Genomic DNA, 17,080 nt, shown 5'->3' on the forward strand with positions numbered 1-17,080 from the left:
ATAAACATCCAAAAATAAAACCAGGCAAAAACACAAATAGACAATTCAAAATAGAAAAATCAACCGATCAAATATATGAAAAATGTTATTTAATTTATTTATTTATTTATTTTTAAGTAGGCCCCATGCCTGGTGTGGAGCCCAGCACAGGGCCTGAACTCCTGACCCTGATATCAACCGTGAGATGCTTAACCAACTGAGCCACCCAGGCACCTCAAAAATGTATTGTTCTTATTAGCAATGGGAAAGATGCCATTTAACAAACTATTAGCATATTAACAAAAATGACTTGAAAAACAAAAACTTAATGCTGCTTTTTTTAAAATTTATTTTTATTTATTTTTGAGACAGAGAGAGAGACAGAGAGAGAGAGAACGAATGGGGGAGAGGTGGGGAGAGGCAGGGAGATGGGGAAAGAGAGAGAAATCCCAAGCAGGCTCCGTGCCATCAGCAAGAAGCCCAACATGGAGCTTAAACTCAAGAACCATAAGATAATGACCTGAGCTGAAATCAAGAATAGGATGCTTAACTGAGCCACCCTGGTGCCCCTGAATGCTGGCACTTCTAATAGTTCCAGGCTGCACAGAGGGAGAGAAAACCAAACCAAGAGAGGCTGTGTGATTCCAATGATACTACAAGACCCAGCATTCAGAATCCCCAGTTCCTTCCACTAAATCCTCCTTAATTAAGTTAGTTTCTTGCTACCAAACAATCCCTCAAGTAATAATTGTTTTAGAATACTAGAATTAGGGAAGATCTTTTTGCTGAATCTATTCCATGAACCTCTACAATGTAATGTAACATTACTTCTACAATTACAATTTTTAATGAGCCAAGAAACAAAATGAACTTTGGAAGGGGCTATTTATCATAGAGAATTAACCGTGAACACTTCTAATGCCATATAAATTCTAATCTTACAAAGCCCACTCATCTTCCCTACACAGAAGACAAGTCTCATGGATAACACAAGGAAAGAGAAGCATTTAGGAGGCTCAAAAGAGGGTGCAGTAGAGAGAGCTTGAACCTGAAGTCACGGACACCTGGGGCTGGATCCCACTTTCCAGCCTTGAACCCTCAGTGCTGACCACCAGTCACCTAGTATGTAAAACAAGGGTAATGAGATATGCTCCAGGTGGCGGTGGGAGGAGAGCAAAGGTAAAAACTGTCCACTTCCACTTTCTTTTTACAAGTTTTTTCGAGAGAGGGAGCGAGTGTGTGCACACATGCTCAAGAGAGCAAGGGAGAATCAGAGAGAGAGGAGAGAGAGAATCCCAAGCAGGCTCTGCAGTCTCAGCACATAGCCCAATGCAGGGCTCCACGCCAGGAACCTGCGAGATTATACCTGAACGGAAATGAAGAGTCAGATGCTCAACCGACTGACCCACCAGGTACCCCAAATCTGCCCACTTTCTGTGAAGTACCCTTGGGCTCAACAGCAGTATGCCATGAAAAGAGGCTGACAAGAAACATCTGTCTCTTGGCAGAGACTGCTCTCCTGAGTGGCACTGCCCACCTCTCTGATATCATGCCCAACTCGAACAGAAATAGACTATCGCAAACTGCACCCCACCCCTACACAGCTGCTTCTGCCTCAGTGGATGGCACCACCAGTCACACAGCCCTGAAATCAGGGCGTCATTTATCAGCTCCAGGAGGGCAGAGACCCTGTCTGCTCTACTTGCCATTTTACCCCAATGCCTAGAATAATGTCTAGCACCCACTAACAGCCAGGAAACACTCGCTGAAAAAAAATTTTTTTTTGTAATTTATTGTCAAAATGGTTTCCATACAACACCCAGTGCTCATCCCAACAAGTCTGGCTGAATGCGTGATTCTTCCCTGTCATCTTACATATAATCAGTCACCAAGCCCTGCCAATTCTACCTCCTGAATAATTTTGAAACCAATTTTGTAACTTAAAAAATGACTTATCATCCAATTTGCTTCAAATAAGCAGAGTTTTATGATCTACTGAATCTCAACAAATACTCTGGAAGAGCCTGGTATCTAACAAGTGAGTGCAGCGGGGGCCTGAGGAGGGCAGTTACCCCAGTGCCTTGTACGTCTTTGCCACACGACCAGATGGACAAATGCTGCTCCTCAAGTCAGCTGTGGAGTAATTGGGCTCAAACTTACCCACCCACTGTAGTCAACTAAAAAACTAGATAAAATATACGAAACAAGTGTTTTCAGATGTCGAATAAGAGGAAGCACAATTTGTTCTCTAAGAAGAGAAACAAAGTGACCCCTGCAACTGTTCTGGCTTTCTGCCGGTAGGTAGTTTCCAGACGCTGTACTTACAAGCACGATGTCAGGCAGGAAGTAGCAATCTTGCTGAGGTAAGGAAAAACTAGAGTGGAGAGAGCACAAGTGGCTGGGGGTGGGGGGGTGGGCACCAGAGAGGATGTTACACAGAAAGTGGACTTCCGAAATTTGCACAGGGCCTTCCTGAAACCTCTTGTTGAATATATTCACACATATTGAAGAGTAAGGAAAGCCAGGCAAAGGACAACACAGAGCTAGAAATCGAATAATTTCCAGAGCTCACAGAGGACTGGGAAACATTCTAGTTCCAATCAGCCAGCACTAGGCCCTAGGGAGAGACCCCAGAAAAGCCATGTCATGCTAGTGTGACCAAAGTAGTCTTAAAACAGTGGTTTTCAGAGGTGCCTGGGTGGCTCAGTCAGTTAAGAATCTTGACTTCAGCTCACATTATGTTCTTCCAGTCTGTGAGTTTGAGCCCTGCGATGCGCTCTCAAATGGCTCAGAGCCTGGGGACTGCTTCATATTCTGTCTCCATCTCTCTGTCCCTTCCCCACTTGCACTCTCTCTTTAAAAAATAATAAACATTAAAAAAATAAAATAAAATAATAAGGAACAGTGGTTTTCAACAGGGGAGAATTTTGCCCCCACCCAACCCCAGGACATTTGCAACATCTGGAGACATTTCTGGTGGTACAAATGATAGTGGAAGAGTAGCTGCTACTGCCTTCTACTGGTTAGAAGCCAGGGGTAAATACCCTCCAGAACACAGGACAGCTCCTCCCAACAAAGAATTATCAGGCTCAAAATGTTACTGTTGAGAAAACCTGACTTAGAATTATTCTAACCCAGGGCGCCAGGTGACTCAGTGGAGAATGTGGCTCTTGATCTCAGGGCTACGAGTTCAAGGCATACATAGGGTGTAGAGATTATTTAAAAATAAAAATCTTTGAAAAATAAAAAAACAAAGCTATTCTAACCCTGCTCCAACAAAGCTTAAAATCAAGCCTTGAAAGGATCAAACTGATCTACTAGTAGCCCAACTACATACCAGCCAAAGCCTTTTTTTTGGTTTTAATTTAAAAAAAAATGTTTATTTTTGAGAGGGAGTGAGCAGAGAAGTGGCAGAGAGGGAGAAAGAGAATCTGAAGCAGGCTCTGTGCTGACAGCAAAAAGTCTGATGTGGGGCTTGAACTCACAAACCATGAGATCATGACCTGAGCCAAATTTGAATGCTTAACTGAGCTACCCAGGCAACCCCAGACAAAGCTTTTAAAGAAAGACAATAGGAACACCTGAGTGGCTAGTTGGTTAAGCGTCCGGCTTCAGCTCAAGGCATGATCTCATAGTTCGTGGGTTCGAGCCCCATGTCAGGCTCTGTGCTGCAGCTCAGAGCCTGGAGCCTCCTTCAGATTCTGTATCTCCCCCTCTCTCTGACCCTCCCCTGCTCGTGCTGTCTCTCTCTCTCTTAAAAAATAAATAAAAAACATTAAAAAAAAAAAAAGAAAGACAATAAACTCTGGATGGCACTCTGCAATGTAAAACTTCCACCATAGACAGCATCCAAATAAAAATTATTAGATGTGAAGAAAAAAATGTAATCCAGAAAAGGATAAAAATTAGTCAACAGAATAAACCTAGGGAAGACTGAGGCAGTGGAAGCAAAAGATAAGGATGTTAAAACAGCTAATCCAGGGGCACTTGGATGGCTCAGTTGGTTAAGCATCCGACTCTTAAATTTCAGTTCAGTCATGATCTTATGGTTCATGAGATCGAGCCATGCATCAGGCTCTGCACAGACAGTGTGGAGCCTACTTGAAATTCTCTCTCCCCCACTCTCTGTCCCTCTCCAACTCACTCATGCATGTGCGTGTGCTCTCTCTCTCAAAATAAACTTTAAGTAATGTCCTCTTAAAAAAATTAATTAAAAAACCCTACTAATATAGACATGACAATTATTTAAAAGATCACATGAATAAGAACAATGTAAATTATAAAAAAGAATCAAAGGAAACCTTTAGATATGATATAGTATGAGAAATAAAAAGTTCACTAGATGTACTTAGCAGATTAGACACCACAAAAGAAAAAAGTCAGTAAACTGAAAGACCTAAGAAACTACCAGGTCCGTCAGTAGGTGAGGGGATGAACAAATTAAAGTACGCATGTAGAGAGTGCTACTCAGCAACCCCTTATCCACAGAACATGGATGAAACCCAAAAGCATTATGCGAAAAAGAAGAAACAGTCACAAAAGAATACACATGGGTGATTTCACTTATCCAAAATTCTAGAAATGGGGGGGATGTAATTTACATTGAAGAAAGCAGATCGGTTGGTGCCTAGGATCAGTGATATGGAGGCAAAAGACTATAAGGAATCTCTTTGTGCATGATAAAGACATTCTACAGTCTGGAATGTGGAAAAGGTTACAAGTGTGTCTACATTTGTCCAAATTCCTCAAGCTATATACTTGAGACAGATGCACTCATTAAAAAAAATTTTCTTTTAATGTTTATTTTTGAGAGAGAGAGAGAGAGAGAGAGAGAGAGAGAATGTGCTGGGAGGAGCAGAGAGAGGGAGAGACAGAATCTGAAGCAGGTTCCTGGCTCTAAGCTGTCAGCACAGAGCCTGATGTGGGGTTTGAACATGGGAACCACAAGATCACGACCTGAGCTAAAGTTGGACGCTTAACCTAAACTACCCAGGCGCCCCAGATGCACTCATTTTATATAAATTATACCTCAATAATGTGATTTAAAAATGAGATGATTTGAACACTTTTGTAGGATTCAAAAATAAAGGGGACACTAATCCTTTCTTTTGTGCATGTTTGAGATTCTCCATTTTAAAAAATAATTTAAGGGGCGACTGGATGGCTCAGTGGGTTAAGCATTTGACTTCGGCTCAGGTCACAATCTCACAGTTCGTGGGTTCGAGCCCCGCGTTGGGCTCTGTGCTGACAGCTAGCTCAGAGCCTGGAGCCTGTCTTCGGATTCCGTCTCTCCCTCTCTGATCCTGCTCATGCTTTCTCTCTCTAAAAAATAAACAAAACATTTAAAAAAATTAAAAGCGACAAAAATGTTGACCTTATATAGCTGTTTCAATCTAAAATACTGCATTTTTAAAAACTGTGGTGATATCCATAACCTCACCCCAGAAGCTTCTTTTGCACATCTTTCCACTATCTCTCCAGGTATCAGTGGCAATGTGAAATTTTAGAAGTCTGATTCAAGTGTCTAGACTATAAAAAACATTCTGAAAACCTGGAAAGACTGTGCTCTACAGGCACATTTCTCATGTTCAGTGCTGAAGCAGGGTGTCAGCACTAAGCAAACCTCTTGCTGCTACTTACTTAGTTTTACTTCCTCTGATAAAACTCAAATCTCTGAGAGTTGAGTCACACAAGAATTTCAAGTTGCATAAAGCAAAAGGAAGTTTCATTTCTCTTACCACTGTTGAGCATGATTCGTTTGGTTTACTCACTGCTGATTTGTTTTCACTAGTAGAGAAGCAAAGTACTTAACTTCTGACCATGTTGAGAGGTGCCATTTCTCTGCAATAACCTGAATACATTTATTCCAGATAACTAGAATAAACCTTTTCTTCTCTCCTACAAGAGTGATAAGGCTTTTAGAACAATGTGTGTGGTTTTTTTAAGTTTATTTATTTTGAGAGAGAAAGACAAGAGTGCACACAAGAGAGCACACACTACTGGGAGAGTGGCAGAGAGAGAGGGAGAGAGAGAATCCTAGGCAGGCTCTGCGCTGTGAGTGCAGAGTCCCATAAGATCATGATCTGAGCAGAAATCAAGGGTCAGAGGTTCAACCGAATGAGCCACCCAGGTGCCCCTCAAAACAGTCCGTGTTGATCTTACCTGGTCCTACTGTCACCTCAGTGGAATGTTTGTTGATAATCTTAATCTTATCAGTGAAGCCATTTTTCTCCACAATCTTCACAGCAGCCTCAGCCATAGGCTTAAAAACCTAGAAATTAGAGCCAAAACCCAAGTAAAAATGAGAAATAAATTAAATAACATCCTAACATCCAAGATTAGCACGATATGTCTTGATGCAGGTTCTAAGATTTGAAGTAAAAGAGGTCTCCATTACAGAGTTTCCCCATGAATATATAAAATGTACCTCTGTTACTGTCTGATACAGGCAAAATATTCCTTGGGCTGATCTGATCTAAATAGACAAGACTTCATCTTTGTAACTTAAATAGTTTATTCTCCAAATGTCTGTTATGAAAGTGAATACAAAGGGAAGGCCATCCACTGCGTTTAACTTGTGGGAGTTCTGTGCCAGGCAGCCTGGGGAGACAGGGCTTCCCAGGACGGCCGCACTACCCAGTAAGGACAGCAGGTGTCAGTGCCAGGCTAGAAGAAGGCAACAAGGGGATTTGCCTCACAAAACAAGACCTGGAGTGTGGGGCTGGTCAAGTGTTGTGCTCTCTAGAAGGAAGTGAGACTGTTACTGTATTAGTTGTTAAATGTAAACAGGCGTCAGCTCAAAACTGTCCTAAATCCCCGCTGCTGGCATAATATAGCCTCTATTTTATGGTATTGGAGGACGTCCAAAATACAAACCACCTTATTTACCCCAGCCTTATTCCCCTCCTAATCCACCCCTACCCATGACTCATGTTCCTGCCACACTGACCTCACTGTGCACTAAGGAAGCCTAAGTCTTCTCTGCCCTACCCCCACCTGCCAAGGCAAACCCAACTTTCCAGAACAGCATGAAGCACCCCCTTCTCCAGGAGTCTTCCTGAACCCTTCGCTTAGCCCTAAACACAAGCCCCTCCAACTCATACTTTCTAGTTTGCCCAATTTAGATTACACAGCTCCAACCACAACAGTGCATACATTATACGGATGCACATGCGGCCACACCTACAGAGTGAAAATAGAAGAAAATGATAAAGTAACTGGTCACAAGGACAAGACTTCCATTTTTTCTAAGTCCTTTTCTGCATTTTTCATATTTTTTACCATGAACACATACTTCTTTTATTAAAATCAAGGGGGAAATGCTATATTCTTCTGTAAAGGATACATATGTGCTTAGCTAGAAAAAAATCATCCCAATCTGTTTCAAATTATTTCTAGGATCTGGCTTGATGTTTTTAGATGTAGTCTGAGTGCCTCAAGACCTCAGTTCTCACCCATCACTGCCTCTACCCCAAAGCATCACAAATTCATATCATCCCTCAGCCCTCCTGCCTCTCGACATTAACACTCATCTCTTTTGCTGACCCTTCAGGCTCTGACATTCACAGTCTCCTCCTCAGCCACCAAGACCTCAAGCTCTCTCCCAGAATACTCCTGGAATGGCCCATGAAGTTGATTTCCCAACATCATTCTGTGCAACGCCCTGCCCCTCCAGTCAATTTGGGGGACTGACCTTCCAAGTGGTATACCTCTAGGTGTAACCAAATCTCTCAGGCCAGGTCACTGAGGTAAGTTAAATAGGACTGAACCTTATTCTGGCCAATGATACCCAAGGAGAGGTTTGCTAGAGATTCCTGAGAAAGTTCTTGCTCGCACAAAGAAGGAAAATAAGTGAGGAAACCAGGATCATGCTCAAGGCATTTGCCATAGAAATGACTGTAACTAATACACCTTCCCAAAATAATCATCACTTCTCAAATGTATTAAAAGAGAAGTTGGGGCGCCTGGGGGGCTCAGTCGGTTAGGCGTCCGGCTTCGGCTCAGGTCATGATCTCACAGTTCGTGGGTTCGAGCCCCGCATCGGGCTCTGTGCTGACAGCCAACTCAGAGCCTGGAGCCTGGTTTGGTTTCTGTATCTCCCTCTGTCTCTGATCCTCCCCGGCACACACTCTCTGTGTCTCTCAAGAATAAAAAAAATTTAAAAAATTTAAAAAACATTAAAAATTTCAAAAAAAAAAAAAAAAGAGAAGTTTATAGTCATGGTCTATAATTCTTTGTATTCCATCTACTCCTTAATCCTATTTCCCTGAAAATACCACATAAAGGAGGTCACTTCCTAGTTACCAACCCAACAGCTTTCTCTCGGTTCTCATCCTACTCAACTGTTACATCAGTGCTGTCTAATACAGTGACCACATGCATTTAAATAGAAGGTGATTAAAACGGGGTGAAATTTAAAAATTCAGTTTCTCTTACTAGTCACACTGCAAGTGCTCAGCAGCTGTATGTGGCTAGGGACCCTACAGTGGCCAGCATAGCTATAGAAAATACTCAGCATCACAGAAAGTTCTATATGACGATGCTGGGATATCACATCCACACTTGCTGACCACTTCCTTTTTCCCACAAAGCCCATACAACCTTGGCTTCCACCTCTGCCCTCTAGGGTCTCTTTGTATCTGTCTGAACTTGACTTTACTGGCCACTCTTCTTCCCTCACAAGCATGTCCTCAGCTCTGCCCTTCTCATTTTACTATCTCCTTGAACAGTCTCCTACAATGTCAGCTTCACCTGTCATATCTGCAAATGAGAGTTTGCAAATCCGCCTGTACATGCCACTCTCTAAAGGATCAGATGTCCATCTCCGGAGACCAGCAGGTTCTTACTCATTGTTCTAGACCTGTCTTTATAGTAGTATAGCTTGGGCAGAATTGAAAACCACAGGGCAGTCCAGCCAGAACTGAGTCCAGAGGTTCAAAAGTGGTCACTAAAGTAAAAGCTGTGAGGCTACCATAAGATGTCAAGAGCCAAACAGAAATGATCTGAGAATCACAGACCAGAGCAGTAACAGAGAAATTAGAAATCCAGGTAACTGAGATGGGACTATATAGAAAAACCCAAGAGCACAGTCCTACCAATTCTAGAAAACATGTTCTCACCATAAACATACATATATATACACACATATGTATACACATATACCTGTATATATACACATATACATACATATATATATTTAAGTTTATTTATTCTTTTGAGAGAGAGAGAATGCAAGCAGGGCAGGGGCACAGAGACAGGGAAGGAAGGAGAATCTCAAGCAGGCTCTGCACTAACAATAAGGAGCCTGAAGTGGGGCTCAAAGCCACGAATGGTAAGATCATGACCTAAACTGAAATCAAGAGTCAGACGCTCTGGGGCGCCTGGGTGGCTCAGTCGGTAAAGCCTCCAGCTTCGGCTCAGGTCAGATCTCACATTCGTGGGTTCAAGCCCCGCGTCAGACTCTGTGCAGACAGCTAGCTTAGAGCCTGGAGCCTGCTTTCGGTTCTGTGTCTCCTTCTCTCTCTGCCCCTCCCCCTCTCGTGCTCTGTCTCTCTCTGTATCAAAAATAAATAAAACATTTAAAAAAAAAAAAAGAGTCAGACGCTCAACCAACTGAGCCACCCAAGTGCCCCCCACCCATTATTTCTAATTAGCAGTCCACACATATATTGGCTCCCGCCCTGAGACATGTCTCTCTCATACTTAGCACACCCAATGTGAAATGCATTATCTTTCCTAAAAAATAAGCATCTTTTTGAGTTCCACTCACCAGTCAACAGCATCACTGCTCCCCAGACACCCACACTAGAAATCTCACACTTACACATCCTCTCCCATCAAAGATACCACTGTAGAGTAAGCACGTTAATTAGGAATCAAAAGACCAAGTCTTCGGTCTAGCTCTCCTATTTATTAATTGTGGGATTAAGTCTTTAGCCTCTCTGGGTCTTAGTTTCTTCACCTGTAAAGTAAGGATAATAAAGTTTACTTGAGGCTAACTAAGGTAATTATCCTAAAATAAATGTCTTTACATCTGTTTAAAAATCTTGATGATGGGGGCACCTGGGTGGTTCAGTTGGTTAAGCATCCAACTCTTGATTTTGGCTCAAGTCATGATCTCACAGTGTGTAAGACTAAGCCCTATACATCAGGCTCTGCGCTGGGTGTGGAGGCTGCTTGGGAATCTCTCTCTTCCTTTCCCTCTCTCCTGTTCACATTCTCACTCTTTCTCTCTCTCTTCTCTCAAAAAAATAAATCTTGATGATACCCCAGTGGACCAAGAAATGACTCTGATTCTTTTTATGAAGTCCTCAGACAAGTGCACAGAGTCATACACACACACACCCCTCTCTCAGGACTCCCGTAGAGACCTGAAGCCCATTATTCTTTTTTTTTTTTTTTTAAGATTTTTTTTTAATGTTTATTTATATTTGAGAGAGATGGTGCAAACAGGGGAGGGACAGAGAGAGAGAGAGAGTGAGATAGAATCCAAAGCAGTTTCCAGGCTCTGAGCTGTCAGCACAGAGCCTGATGTGGGGCTTGAACTCATCAGTGGTGAGATCATGACCTGAGCTAAAGTCGGGCACTTACCCAACTGAGCCACCCAAGTATCCCTGAAGCCCATTATTCTTATTTCAGGTTAAGAACAACTAACTCAGGATATTGGAGTTAGAAGTCTTTATTGTAGTACTCAGGTCCTTCACAGGGTGGCTACAATCTACTTTCTGGATTTCTACCCTGACACTTTGCCATGACTCTGGATGATATAACACGAATTCCCTCAGCCTAAAAAGCCCACTTTTCTAGACCATAAGCATGAGGGCCACACTGTAGGGAAGGAGGGGCGGGGATCTGAAAAGAGTCTGAGGAGAATACCCCAGACTGCTTTCTCGACTTTATGTGAGAAAGCAAAAATCTTCTATCTTGTTTAAGACACTGTTGCTTTGGGACTTTGTTATTCACAACTCAAACACTATAGAAACCAAATTTTTTAGGAGAAAGTGTTTAAATACATGCCACCCTTTCCCAAAAGCTGGGGAAGAACATATGCCAAAATTTCAACAATGGTTAACTTTGTGTTAACACGCTATTTTTATTTTACATTTACTGTATTTCCTATAGTGGAATGCAACATTTACGTTATCAGCAAAACAATACATGTGTGATGTTACAATAAAGGAATGAAACAACAGACTGCCCAGCTACTGACAAATGTGAGATAGCAGGCTCTGTGGGGACATTTAAACTAGCAGGTCTCAACCTTGGTGCACAACCAAAACTCCCAATGCCCAGGCGACAACCCAGAATAATTACATTAAAACTGGGTCAGGGTACCTGGGTGGGGAGGCAGGGAAGGCACTTAGCCACCAGTATTTTCTGAAGCTATTTAAGCACTTAAGTGATTCTGACATTAGGCCAAGGCTGAGAAACACTGTTTTCAGAGGAGAAAAGGAGCCCCGGGAGTAAGGAAACGTGTCTGATTCATCTCCATATCCTTAGAACCTGGCCTTATGCCTGAAACAAAGTGAGCACTCCATGAACATCTGTAAACAAATGGATAGGCAAGGTGCATGAGGGACTTCACCATGACACAGGACACATGTCTGAAGAGTGTGGCTCACCTCAATGGCATAGCAGAAGTCAGCCCCTGCTGTGACCGCCATCATGGACAAGAGTCCCGTGCCAGTGCCAATATCAAGAACCAAGGCCTTCTGTCCTCTGTCCTTCACCCTGCTCACAGCAGCCCGGATACCCTGGTAATATTTTATATTCTATAAGAAAAGGAGAAAGAGCTGTCACTTCATACCAGTTACTATAAATAAATGCAAGGATACTGTGAAGTTTGGGAGTCACGGCTGGCAACAACAGTGTAACTCATGGCTCCATGGCTTTCTGGCCTCTCAAGGAGCAGCACTGGCTAGCTGAGTAAAGCAGGCCTTGAGAGACTCCAAGAGCACTGGGTCAGCCTCTTGCCCTTTATTTGGTGATTGTCCCTCCCCTCCACACCCACTCTTCTGTACTCTATTTAGAAGGGCTGAGGCTCTCCTTTTCCAGCTATTAGGTATGGATAACAGGGGAACTACAGGGCAACTGGCAGGTAGGAGGCGGCAGAAAACGTGTTCCTTCCCAAATGGTTGCTGCTTTCATCATGGTCCTCCCAGAAGGGGCAGCCAGCCCCAGGTGCCAACTCCTTCCCAGCTCCTCTCTATACTCTTATCACCAGCCACCTGGGGTGCCTCAGAGACAGGAGCAGCACTCAAGAGGCTGTCCCCCTCAGAGGGCTGAACACCAGTTCCACAGGACCCCTCCTCCATGCTTCCAGGCTCATGAATCCCACTCTGCTGTGTCATCGACTCTAGGCAAGTTAGCTGCTTACTGCGACTACTACCACTAGGTAAGCTTGATGCTCCCATTTGCTTCCCAGCCTCCCACATCTGTTACCAATTCCCACTGTGAAATTCCCTCTGTTCAAATACTAACATGGCTTTGCGTTTCCTTACTAGATGCTAATTCACATGGGTTTCTTGTCTCAAAAAATAATCCCTTCCTGAGTCAAAAGATAATCCCCTCCTCAGGAAATCATTTCTTTGTTTTTAGTTCTGGTCGTTAGCAGCTGACACAGATACATTTTCCATCTGTAACAATTTGGCTCCATAGATACCCTGACCCTTCTGTTGAAAACAACTAATGATAGAGAAAACACTTGGAAATCTTTTAAAATGCACTAGGGGTGCCTGGGTGGCTCAGTCAGTTAAGCCTCCGGCTTCGGCTCAGGTCAGATCTCATGTTCGTGGGTTCGAGCCCCGCGTCGGGCTCTGTGCTTCCAGCTAGCTCAGAGCCTGGAGCCTGGTTCTGTGTCTCCTTCTCTCTCTGCCCCTCCCCCTCCCCTCCCCCTCTCATGCTCTGTCTCTCTCTGTATCAAAAATAAATAAAACATTAAAAAAAATCTTAAATGCACTAATGATCTGGCAAGTTAGGAAGGAACATTAAGAGTCCACACTCCTAGAAGCAGATTTCCCTCACCTGAGCCTTACGGTGACGCCCGGCAGGCCGACACCTTGATCCTGCAGGGCCCCAGCGCCAGGGCATGCAGCTGAGCTGGAGCCCAGGTTCCAAACCCGCAGAAATGGTTAGATCGTTGTAACGCTTTCCGACCACTGAATTCTGGGATAATTTGTTATGCAACAGAACATAACTACTACAGGACTGGAATCAAAAGGGCAATATCCTCTGACCTGAGTGCAATCAAGTCAAGAGATCTCAATAACAAAACTATAAAGAAAAAGAAAATTTTGAACATTGAGAAATTCTAAACTCACAGGTAAAAAACTAAATCGAAAGTGCATTAGAAAATATCTAGAAACAAACTTTTTAAAATTACATATCAAAACCCAAGAGATAGCTAAAAGCAATATTTGGAAAGAAATATAAAAGACAAGAGATAAGGTAAGCATCTGCCTCAAAAAATTAGAAAGAGGACTGCAATATAATCTCTAACTCAAATGAATAAAAATAATAAGACAAAAATTAATGAACTAGGGATATAGAGATTTTATAGAAATTTTTTATAAAAATTAGTTATTTCAAAGAACTAGTAAAACTGATGAGCCTCTGATAAGTCAAAAAACAAAAGGCAGAAAAAGAAGTAACCAAAAACTGGGAATAAGGGGGAGGGGGAGCATGATATCACTATCTATGCTGCCAATACTAGAGAGATTAAAGATATGAACAACTTTTAGCAAATATATTTTTAGGGGCACCTGGGTGGCTCAGTTAGGCATGTCTTGATTTCAGCTTATAATCTCACATTTCATGAGACGGTGCCCAAATTGGGCTCTGTGCTATCAGCTCAGAGCCTGCTTGGGATTCTCTCTCTGCCCTTCCCCCTCACACAAGCACATACCATCTCCCTCTCTCTCAAAATAAACAAAAACACACAAAAAAAACTTGGGCATCTGAGTGGCTCAGTTGACTGAGCGCCCAACTTCAGCTCATGTCATGATCTCACAGCTCACGAATTTGGGTCTTGCATCAGGCTCTGTGAGGACAACTCAGAGCCTGGAGCCTGCTCTGGATTCTGTGCCTCCCTCTCTCTGCCCCTCCCCAATGTACGTGCACACTTGCGCATGCTCTCTCTCAAAAATAAGCACTAAAAAAATATTAAGAAGAAACCTTGGCGAGGGGGAGCACCTGGGTTGAGTGTGGGACTCTTGACCTTAGCTCAGGTCATGATCTCATGGTTCATCAGTCTTAGCCCCACATCAGGCTATGCACTGTTGTGCAGAGCCTGCTTAAATTCTGTCTCTTCTTCTCTTTGCCCCTCCCTGCTTGTGCTCTCTCTCAAAATAACTATATAAACTTAAAAAAAAACAAAAAAATCCTGGCAAAGGGAAAGATTTCTTAAATAAGAGACACAAAGTACCAGCCAAATAAAATTAAAAAATAAATTTTGACATTAAATTTAATAACTTGCATTTATCAGATGAAAAAGCAACTCCACAAACTAAGACACCTACAATACATGTAACTGACAGACGATCAGTCACAAAATACGTAAAGAATTCTTGTAAATAAGTATTAAAAGAGGAAACACAACAGGCGCCTAGGTGGCTCAGTCAGTTAAGCACCTGACTTCAACTCAGATCATGATCTCGTGTTTTGTGGGTTCGAGGACAATGTCTGCTCAGTGCTGACAGCTCAGAGCCTGGAGCCTGCTGTGGATTCTATGTCTCCCTTGGTCTCTGCACCTCCCCTGCTTATGCTCTGTGTCTCTTCAAAAAAAAAGGAAAATGAAAAGCCAACAAATAAACAGAAAGAGTTCATACTCAGTAGTAACTAGAGGAATACAAATTAAAACCACAATGACAGGCTGGTTCATACCTACCAAAGTGTCAAGAATATAAAGTGTTTATTACGAAATACTGGCAAGGATGTGAAACAAGAACTATCATACACAAGTATGAGAATGCAAAGTGGCATGATTCTTTGGGAGAGAATTTGACATCACCTCATGAAGTTGAACAAACTCAGTGGGCAGCAACTCCATTTCTAGGTATATCAACCTAGAGAAAAGTGCGCCAGAGTATAGATCCTAGAAGATTCTAGCAGCACTATGTACAACAGCAAGATGTTAGAAATAACCCCAAGGTCTACCAACAAAAGAACAGGTAAGTGATTATATATTTATACAATGGAATCTATACATCATGAAAATGTGTGACCTACAGACTCATGCAAAATGGATGAATCTCAAAAATAATGATGAGCAAAGAAGCAAGTCATAAAGAATAATCACAGCATGACTCCATTCTATAAAGTTCAAAAACAGGCAAAACTAAGAATTTACTTTTTTAATACAGTAGATGGTAAAACTATAAAGAAAAGAGAATGACTGATATAAAATTCAAGACAGTGGAAACTTCTAGGGGGAGAGAAAGGAATGCAATCTAGGAGCACACAGGGGAATTCTAGTAATCATAATGTTCTATTTCCAAGCTGAGTGGTAAGTCCATCAACATTTATTATTATTTTTTAAACTGTACATACATGTTTTATACTTTTCTGTATCTCTGTCACAATAAAAAAACTTTTTAAAAAGAAGAATGGTGATAGATCTTAAAATAGCAGCACTGAATTCTTAAAAAAAGAAAAAAAAAAGATTGGGGGAGGGGGTTCCTGGCTGGCTCAGTTGGTGGAATATGTGACTCTTAATCTTGGGATTGTGGGTTCAAGTCCCAGGTTGGGTACAGAAATTACTTAAAATCTTTAGGGACACCTGGGTGACTCAGTTGGTTAAGTGTCCAACTTTGGCTCAGGTCACAATCTCACGGTTTTTGAGTTCGAGCCCCATATTGGGCTCTCTGGTGTCAACAAAAGCCCACTTCAGATCCTCTGTTTCCACCTCCTGTCTCTCCCCTACTCATGCTCACTCTCTCAAAAATAAACACTAAAATAAAAGAAAATGAATAATGTCAAAATTCTGACAAGAAGTGATTTCCAAATTAGAATCCATATTCAGTCCAAGTCTTAATCGTAAGGACAGAACAAAAGTTTTTGGGTTAGCAAAGTTTTCAAACTCTCACCTCCCATGCACCCTCTCATAGGACACGGAGGAAGAATGTGCTTCACCAAAAAGAGAGGTGAAACTTCCGTTTCTGCTTGACTCCACCTGGAGGGTTTATTGAGTGTTTTGAGAGTTCAGATTGCTGTCAGACATGGCCCATGGACACGGACATGAACATGGTCATTGTAAACTAAAACTTCCAGACTATAAACAATGGAAGACAGAAGAGACACCAGTAGAAACTGTCCAGGAGAAGCTGGCTGCAGGAGGGCTGAGGGATCCATGGGGCCGCAATGAAGCTTGGAGATACATGGGTGGCTTTGCAAACAATGGTTCCTTTGTTGGTGCATTATTAAAAGGATTCAAATGGGGATTTGCTGCATTTGTGGTAGCTGGAGGGGCTGAATATTACCTGGAGTCCCAGAATAAAGTTAAGAAGCATCATTGAAGATAATACCTGAAAGTATCTTAAAGGCTTTTTAACTCTCCTATAAAAATAAGATTTCTTCAATGTAGCCTCGTCTGTGTATTTTTCCTTAACAATACTAGTAAGATTTAATAAAGTAAGAATACATGTGGAAAAAAAAAAGAGAGAGTGAACCACAGAGGAACAAAGGGGAACCAGGAAACATGCGACTCCAAAGAGAAGGGAAGGCGGGGCACCTGGCTGGTTCAGTTGGTTAAGCGTCTGACTTCAGCTCAGGTCATGATCTCACAGCTCATGGGTTTGAGCCCCCATCAGGCTGTGTGCTGACAGGTCAGAGCCTGGAGCCTGCTTCGGATTCTGCATCTCCCTCTCTTTCTGCCCCTCTCCAGCTCACTGTCTTTGTCTTTCTCAAAAACAAAAATAAACATTAAAAATTTTAAAGAAAAAGAGGGTAGGTAAATAATGAAGAGCTAGGAACGTTCATCAAATGAGGTTGGATTTTAACTCGACAGCAGTGAGAGGCCACCGAGGATGGTGCTAAACAGGGTTGAGAGTTTTAAGCAGAGGAATAACATAGACTGACACTTCAGAAAGTCCCCTTGGGCCACTAT

At 42.4% G+C, this 17,080-nt stretch overlaps 1 protein-coding gene and 1 pseudogene across 3 annotated transcripts in view; one reads left to right on the forward strand and one right to left on the reverse strand.

Annotated features, from left to right (window-relative positions):
- PRMT7 (protein arginine methyltransferase 7) overlaps positions 1-17,080 on the reverse strand; it is a 43,603-nt gene that overhangs the window by 18,429 nt on the left and 8,094 nt on the right. For all 3 annotated transcript variants that reach the window (XM_029926471.1, XM_029926470.1, XM_029926469.1), the window contains exons 4-5: positions 11,601-11,750; positions 6,142-6,250 (exon numbers count right to left, since the gene is read on the reverse strand). In XM_029926471.1, coding sequence (XP_029782331.1) covers positions 6,142-6,250; positions 11,601-11,750 — 259 coding nt within the window. The remainder of the gene's footprint in view (positions 1-6,141; positions 6,251-11,600; positions 11,751-17,080) is intronic.
- LOC115281154 lies at positions 16,194-16,490 on the forward strand (annotated as a pseudogene).

This window comes from Suricata suricatta, chromosome 16 (genome assembly GCF_006229205.1).
Source record: "Suricata suricatta isolate VVHF042 chromosome 16, meerkat_22Aug2017_6uvM2_HiC, whole genome shotgun sequence".
NCBI classification, from domain to species: domain Eukaryota; kingdom Metazoa; phylum Chordata; class Mammalia; order Carnivora; family Herpestidae; genus Suricata; species Suricata suricatta.